This window comes from Lycium ferocissimum, chromosome 1 (genome assembly GCF_029784015.1).
Source record: "Lycium ferocissimum isolate CSIRO_LF1 chromosome 1, AGI_CSIRO_Lferr_CH_V1, whole genome shotgun sequence".
Classification (NCBI taxonomy): domain Eukaryota; kingdom Viridiplantae; phylum Streptophyta; class Magnoliopsida; order Solanales; family Solanaceae; genus Lycium; species Lycium ferocissimum.
In genome coordinates, this window is record NC_081342.1 from 23316274 (window position 1) to 23324021 (window position 7748).

The 7748-nt window shown below is 35.0% G+C and overlaps 1 protein-coding gene across 1 annotated transcript; it reads left to right on the forward strand.

Annotated features, from left to right (window-relative positions):
• The first annotated feature begins 1762 nt into the window (after nucleotides 1–1762).
• LOC132052638 (protein ORANGE-GREEN, chloroplastic-like) lies at nucleotides 1763–7617 on the forward strand. Its single transcript, XM_059444272.1, has 8 exons — nucleotides 1763–2079; nucleotides 2971–3085; nucleotides 3884–4000; nucleotides 4215–4301; nucleotides 4485–4561; nucleotides 6031–6158; nucleotides 6599–6735; nucleotides 7351–7617. Exons 1-8 carry the CDS (start codon nucleotides 1913–1915, stop codon nucleotides 7426–7428), a joined length of 906 nt encoding a protein of 301 aa, XP_059300255.1. The 5' UTR covers nucleotides 1763–1912; the 3' UTR covers nucleotides 7429–7617.
• Nucleotides 7618–7748: the final 131 nt, after the last annotated feature.

Here is a 7748-nt window from a genome sequence, read left to right on the forward strand (position 1 = left end):
ACTTGATCATCAATCTCTAGATCTATTAGTCCTTGCCGACCTCAACTAATATTTGCACTGACTTTTGTTTGTATATCCAAAGAAGGAAAAGGGAAAAAAGTGTAAGAGCAATGACAATAAATGAATAAAGTTGCTTAAGGAACATAGTGATATGAAATCTCTATCATATCAATTTCAGGCATAATCATTTAGAAAATTTATTTATGGCAGTGTTGTTTTCTATGCGAGTTGCTTTTTTTTTTTTTTTATATATATATATATATTTTAGGAAAAATCAGTACAAAACATGATAACATAAAGTATAAATATCATTATACCAATAATAAAAATCATAATTTATAGTAAAAATACTTTTAAAACAATAAAAATCAAATTTAACGCTCGGGGCGTATGCCTTTACGCCCGGGGCTTACGCTTTTGCGCCCGGGACTTACGCCCTGGAGCGTTTTCTGTACGCCCCGCTCCGAAACTCTCCCCAAAAACACCTCTAAAAACACTGGTTCCATACATCATCTCATGCTCCTATGTATATTATTTACAAAAGTTTGCGTTAAACATGACATTATCATGAAGAAAATTATGGAGGTGTGGGAGATTATAGAAGAGGTTATGAAGATGTGAAAGCCACCAACATAATGATAAGGAGTAGTGAGAATTACACCTTAAGAATTAAGCCAAAAATAATAGTAAAATTTGCAACACAAACTACTAATAGTAAGTGTATATTACTGAAAGTATAAATGCAATATGCATGAATGGAAAGACGTGAAACTGAGGGATATTTCCCTATCAAAATCACTTAAACCTCTTTGCAGGGAGGGAATAAATAACCCCAAATAAAAAAAATAAAAAAAATAGGGACTACGAAAATCATACACAATGAGTACTTCGACATATTTGTCCCCTTCTTATATTATTTTTCCGTTGTGTAGTATAATGAAAGCAAAGTTATCCATACATGAAGCTAAGCTGCACTATAAAGAAAAAGACTCTCTTCCAAATACTCCCACCATTGACATTTTTATTCTTGAACGTAACTATGACCACACCCTCCACGCCACTCGTGTACCCTTCCTATTTCTTATTCTTCTTTTCTTTTAATTGAATTTGACTTTTTAAAAAAAAAATTTGCATTCTCCGTTTCACGTAATAGATATAAAATAAAATAATCTTATCTTTCAATAATAACCATAAGATTATTTGAGTACGAATTCATTGTGCTCAATCAAATATGATAAGCATCAAAATTCGAATTCATTAATAAACTATATATAAAAATAAAAAGTACAATTATTAAAAAAAAAAAATTAAACTATCTAAAACACACTTTTTGGTACAAACCTTTTTCTCCGAAAGTTTTACTTCTCCATAGAGCAGCAGTAAAATTGTCTCTAAAGGAGGGTCTTGGAGCAACAGGAGAGCCTTGGAGCAACAGTGAGTTGTCTCCGTGTGACTTTTAGGTCAGGACCTCATAAGTTCAAGCCGTAAAAGCAACCATTAATACTTGCATTAGTTTAGCCGTCTATATCACACTCTCTTGGTTGTGGTCCTTCCAGACCTTGATAATGCACCAGATTGCCCGTTAATAATCCAAACAATATAAATTTCCAAAGAGGAACAAAAAACAAAAATTATCTAATCCACCCCCATTAATTAGGTGGGACCAGCATTACAAATGAACAACAATGACCCAATGACACGTATAAACCACCAAATAATTTCTAGTATTTTGTCAGTTTGGCCCTACTAGTAGATTTAACTAGAAAAAAATACCCACCACTTACCGCCGAAACAAAGCTTGATGCTCTTTCTTGTCCCTCTGTTTTTGGTCTTAGTGAGGCGGCCAAATTAGCTCTTAATTAATTTATTACTCCATGAAATTATGATCTGATTTTTCTGTGTGTCTTGAGAAATGGTGTGGGCAGGTAGAATGCTGTGCTCAACGACACCGTTTTGTCCTTCCACTTCATCTTTTCCTAGAAATAATATTAAATGGCGATCCATGGCTTCTGATGCTGATGCTTCTTCTTCATTCTCTACTTCTATGGATTCTGAATCTTCTGATAAAAACGCCGCCGGGTATTTTTTGAATAATTATGGAAAGTTAATTATTGTTGAGATAATGATCAAAAAACTATCACTTTTTGGCGAGTTTTACAGCCTAATTATTACTTGTTTCCTTTGCTTATCTGAACTATCATTATCTACTCCTTTTTCTATTCATCATCTATATATTAAAACACACTTAGTGGAGTAGATGCTGATAGTTCGGGTAGAAAAAGGGAATAACCGATAGTTGGCCTAGTTAGTTTTGAGGTGTGTTTTTAATACATAGATGGTGATAGTTGAGGTAGATTGTTAGAAAATTTGTAATATAAGAGGTCTTAAATCGAACGGACACGTCTCTTCGTGAAAGAGCATGACTATTCATGAAAAGTCATCTCTTAAATTCTATAAAAATATAAGGACACTCTTGAAGTAGTATATAGAAAAATCTGGTATGATACAAGCGTTGTTGTATCCTGAAGGGAATTGCTTGTATTTTCCCCAATTGGTATACGTGTTCGTCCAAGCCTCAAAGCCATTTCTCCTTCGATCATATTTTCTATTTTTCTAATAGAAAAAGGGAACAACTGATAGTTAATCTCATCAGCTTCGAGGTGTGTTTTAATACATAGATGATCACAGTTCAGGTAGGAGAAAGGAAAAAGGAACAACTGATAGTGAAAGGAAAAAGGAACAACTGATAGTTGGCCTAATCAACTTCGAGGTGTATTTTAATTTACAGATGGTGATATATAGTTCAGGTAGAAAAAGGGAACAACCGATAGTTGGGGTCTGAAACGCGCAAAAAAACGACTGTTCAAGTGTGTTTTTGACCATTAACTCATGATTCATTCTTTGTTGGCACGTTTTGATGTAAGGGACTTATAAGTTGATAGTTGGAGATGGTGGGATTGATTTTTACAGGTTTTGTATAATAGAAGGGCCTGAGACAGTACAGGACTTTGCCAAAATGGAGTTGCAAGAAATTCGAGATAATATTAGAAGTCGAAGAAACAAGATATTCTTGCATATGGAGGAGGTCTGTCTTCTTTCTTTTTTTTCCATTCAGATCTTGTGTTATTTTCCTTCTTTTGGTGAGAGTGGAACTGTTATATCTACTTGGCTATATGTGTAGGTTTGCAGTTTTAGAATACTAATCATTTAATCTAAATTCTAAGAGGTATGATATAATTGGGAAAATAATTATAGTAATAAACGTAATGATAACTCTATATTGTTTAAGATACTATTGAACATAGCGAATATCTTTTATCATAATTATTAATCGATATAATTCACATTAATGACTGGAGAAATGTATAAATGACTTAATAAGAGAGAAAAAAATGCAAGACGTTATGCTTAAGGTTAAATTGTTTGGTTCAGTGAAACACTTTGGTATCAACAAGTATTTTCCTAATAAGAAATATGATGATGTGGGAGACACGTCACTGCGTTACAGTTATGACCTCGGTAAAATAATGTACACAGTAGTACATAAGCTGGTTTGTGTTAACTGCCAGTGTCACTTTTGCCTACAAAAGCGGAGTATCATTTATTTTGGTTCGTTTGAGCTTTAGCTGATACGAACACAATATGCCTTTCAATATTGCCTCTCAATGTTTCTGTGTTGCCTATCACAAATAGAGGTGTTACCATTATTATTTTGGCCAAACTCCTATATGAGATTTGAAGTATCTATACTTCTTTCCATGTTGTCCCTGCTCTGAGTTAGCAGTGGAGCACAAAGAGGTTTTACTGCTATAGTTGCATAATTAGATATTTATGTTCTTTCAGTGTCAAATTTGTTATTCCTTCTATCTTCAAACTTGAGCAGGTACGCCGGCTAAGAATACAACAAAGGATAAAGAGTGCTGAGCTCGGGATACTAACAGAGGCACAAGAAAATGATCTTCCTAATTTCCCATCATTTATTCCCTTTTTGCCGCCTCTTGTAAGTACTCTTTGCTGTTGCAAAATTTTTATTTAGTGGTCAGCAACTTATAATAACCTAATGTTTCAGTTATCATAAAGTAACGAGATCCTTTCTTTTTCGTTTGCTCTCCAAGTTGTGTGGATTTTCATGAACTTCCTTTTTATCTTTCCTTTTGATTGGTTGCAATGCAGGGTATGCAGTACTTAAGTGACATTTTTAATGTTTTTTGCAGACATCAGCAAATCTTAAGCAATATTATGCTACTTGTTTCTCCCTCATTGCTGGAGTTATGCTTTTTGGTGGACTTCTAGCACCTAGTGTGAGTTTTCTTTTAGCATTTTATCTTTCTTATTATTGTTATTGTTTGGCCGATCGACTTAATGTGAAAATTTGATTAATTTCTGAGGAGTTCTTAGATGCTAACAATCAGTTCAAACTCCTATATGTGCCTTATGAAGCTCACTACTCTTACCATCTAAAGCCTGCTTATTTTTTGCTGTAGTTGGAGCTAAAACTGGGATTAGGAGGCACATCATATGCTGATTTTATCCGAAGCATGCATCTACCAATGCAACTGAGGTATGTTCATGATATTGTATGTTTATTTAGTGATGAAGTATATTCACTTCTCTACCACCAAAAACAATGGCCTCATAAAATTTAGGTTCACTAAAACAAAATGTCCAAAACTATTGGTAAAAGAATTATGTTCTCGCTGGTAGTAATCTGTATCAGCATCTGATATTGAATTAAGTTTACTAAAGCTATAAGTTCCGTAAACATAGGATTCTAAAATGAAAATTTAAAGGGTACTTATGTGTGTGCAAAACTATGTCATAGTATTCCTGTTGGTTTTGGTAGAATTCTTGATAATTTTTTAACAAATGTGCCACCCTTTTCACAACTACAGTCACACTACAGATAATTTTTTTCTTTTAGTACTGAGTTCTAATTAGTGCATGGAGACAATTATGATATATGCAGGTAATATCTATGGTAGAGTTTGTTGAAAAGCTTTTTGAAAGTTTTTAAATCGCTTGTTAAGGTTTTCCAAAAATAACTTAGAGCCTGTTTGGATGGGCTTAAAAAAAGCTGCTTTAGATAAGCTAAGCCAAACGGGCCCAATTATTTTTTTGGGCTTATTTTAAGCACAAAATGGCTTTAAGCTGGCCAGCCAAACACTCAAAAAAACTGAAAACAGCTTATAAGCAACTTATAAGCCAATCCAAACGGGCTCTTATTCGATGAAGAACGAGAGGCAGTTATTTATCGGAACTTTTCTTCCTCCACTCTAGAAAAAATCACGAATTTTCAAACACAACAGCTATCCAAACACGTTAGCACAAAAGTTTTCTCCCAAAACTTCTTCAAAAAACTTTTTGCAAAAATTCTCCAAACAAAGACTCACAGGAGGACTCTGACTGCTTCTCAAACTTCAGGTGTGTAATTGAGTTGAGGAACTCAACTTTGTGAGAAGTCAGAAGTTCCCTATGGACTCCTCCATACAAGTTGCCCATTGAAAGAAACAAAAAACACAAAATAAGAGAGAGATTAGTTGCATTCTTTGAAAAACATTCTCCAATACAGGAGACAAATAGGAAACGCATCGAGTAATTATGTAATATCTGCAGCTTCTATTTCCTTCAATTTTGCTTCTACTGTTTGTTGAGGGAGGACACGTGTGAGATTTTAAGATCAGCAGTTCTGGAAGAAAAGCAAATGCAGGACTAAACTTCAGTGATCCATTATTAGCCATTATTAGAGAATAGTAGTTCTAAGAGAAACTACGGTGAGAAAACCGGTATGCTCAGTGCTCACAAGCTTCTATTTAAGTTGGATAGATGTGGAACGTGATGGCACTTGCTAGTCACTTTTGAAACAGAAAGTGATATAAAGCTAATGAAGTCATCTTTTTTAAGTTTTATTAAAATTTTCAAGTTTGGGTTATTTATCGTATATACCTGAAAGATCTAATTCTTTGTTAGGGTAATGCTTTGTGCGTGTATCTGTTCACAACAATTTCATAGTTACTTCAATGTATTTTGCAGTCAGGTCGATCCAATTGTGGCATCATTCTCTGGGGGTGCAGTTGGGGTGATCTCTGCGTTGATGGTTGTTGAAATCAATAATGTGAAACTTCAGGAACATAAGAGATGCAAGTACTGTCTTGGAACAGGTGTGTAATCTGTTATTTATTCAAAACTTAAAAAGTCTATTCACTTAGCAAATTGGTTCAAGCTATCGGAGTTCTTTTAGACTTTTACCAGATTTTCTGGAGACCACGATGTTGCCATACTCAAGTCTTATTCTCTTATTAACATCCTTTTCAAGTTTTCTGTGGATTACCACTCAAAAGTAAACAGTGCTTGACTTCTTTCAGCTATCATCAGAAGGTCCTGCACCTTCCTTGCTACCATGAGTCACTACTAATTGGAAAGAATGCAATATTATCATGTTATGGTTTCTGGAAGTAACCTTTTTTTAATAATTCATGATTCCTTTTTGCTTTTGAAGGAGATAAAAATTTTGTCGAATACGAGTGCAAATTCCAACGGCGTAGCAATTATAATACGTTAATTCTTATGATGGTTGCTTCTAATGGAAATGTATATGCAGGATATCTTGCTTGTGCTCGATGTTCCAACACTGGAGCTCTTGTTCTTATCGAACCTGTTTCCACAGTTAAAGGAGCGGACAACCCTCTGTCACCACCTAATACAGAGAGGTGTCCCAACTGTTCAGGTTCAGGAAAGGTGAGTGTAATACAACATTGTTTAAATTTTTTGGCTCCAAATTTTCCACTCTCCACTCTTTACAGCGAATCAATTAGACTGGGTAAAATGAACATCTCTGACCAATGCTCAAGTGATGTGGTCTTCCAATTCAACGTGATATGGAAGTAGATTGAAAGATATCTTTGCAAAATGTTATAAAATGTTAAACATTGTGCTCCGGGAGGGTGGGGGTGAGGGGACAGTTGTTCTCAACATTTGACGTCATTGTCAAGTTAAATAATGATTTGACCCTAGTTAATGTTTGGCTTCTTATCATCTTTCATCAGCACTCGAGTTTTCAGTGTTTTTTTTTTTTTTTTTGGGGGGGGGGGGGGGGGGGGGGGTGTTGTGAGATTCAACTGGAGGAGAGGAATGTGCTGATTGATTTCTTCATTTACCACTTAACGCCAGAGACTCTTCGCTGGCCCTTCATTAACACTAGTCTACTAACAAGACAATGTTAATCTTGTAGATCTCCTATCAGTACACCTCGTAGCGTTCTGTATTTTTGTTGGATGTATCATTCTTTGGATTTTCCGCTCTAGTTTATCTATTCAGTAAGAAGAAATTAAGTTGAGCTTCTATCTTTGGCAGGTCATGTGCCCTACGTGCCTTTGTACTGGGATGGCTATGGCAAGTGAACACGATCCACGAATTGACCCCTTCGATTAAATAGAATATAGATTTCTTTACTGGGACTTTTGACATTGAATATGTGAAGTTTAGATGAAGCATCACCGCTAAATGAACTACACCTATTTAAAAAGAGTCAGTTTTGACTCGTATGAGAATATCTTGGTCATCATCATAAGGACGAATAATGCTGAACCTCTAAATACACGATTTGCTTTTGGCATGCAAGTCTAGTCCACATCTCCACCAATCAGGGGTTTGTAGATTTATATATACGAGTATACTCCCGATCTAACAAGCTACCAGGAATAAAGCAAAAGCAAGCAGTGAAAGTGAAATAAGAGTTTCACATATATATA

Coding starts and splice junctions, on each gene's coding strand:
- LOC132052638 (XM_059444272.1), top strand. CDS start 1,913: ATGGTGTGGGCAGGTAGAATGCTGTGCTCAACGACACCGTTTTGTCCT. Junction 3,086..3,883: donor TATTCTTGCATATGGAGGAG/GTCTGTCTTCTT, acceptor AAACTTGAGCAG/GTACGCCGGCTAAGAATACA. Junction 6,159..6,598: donor CAAGTACTGTCTTGGAACAG/GTGTGTAATCTG, acceptor ATGTATATGCAG/GATATCTTGCTTGTGCTCGA.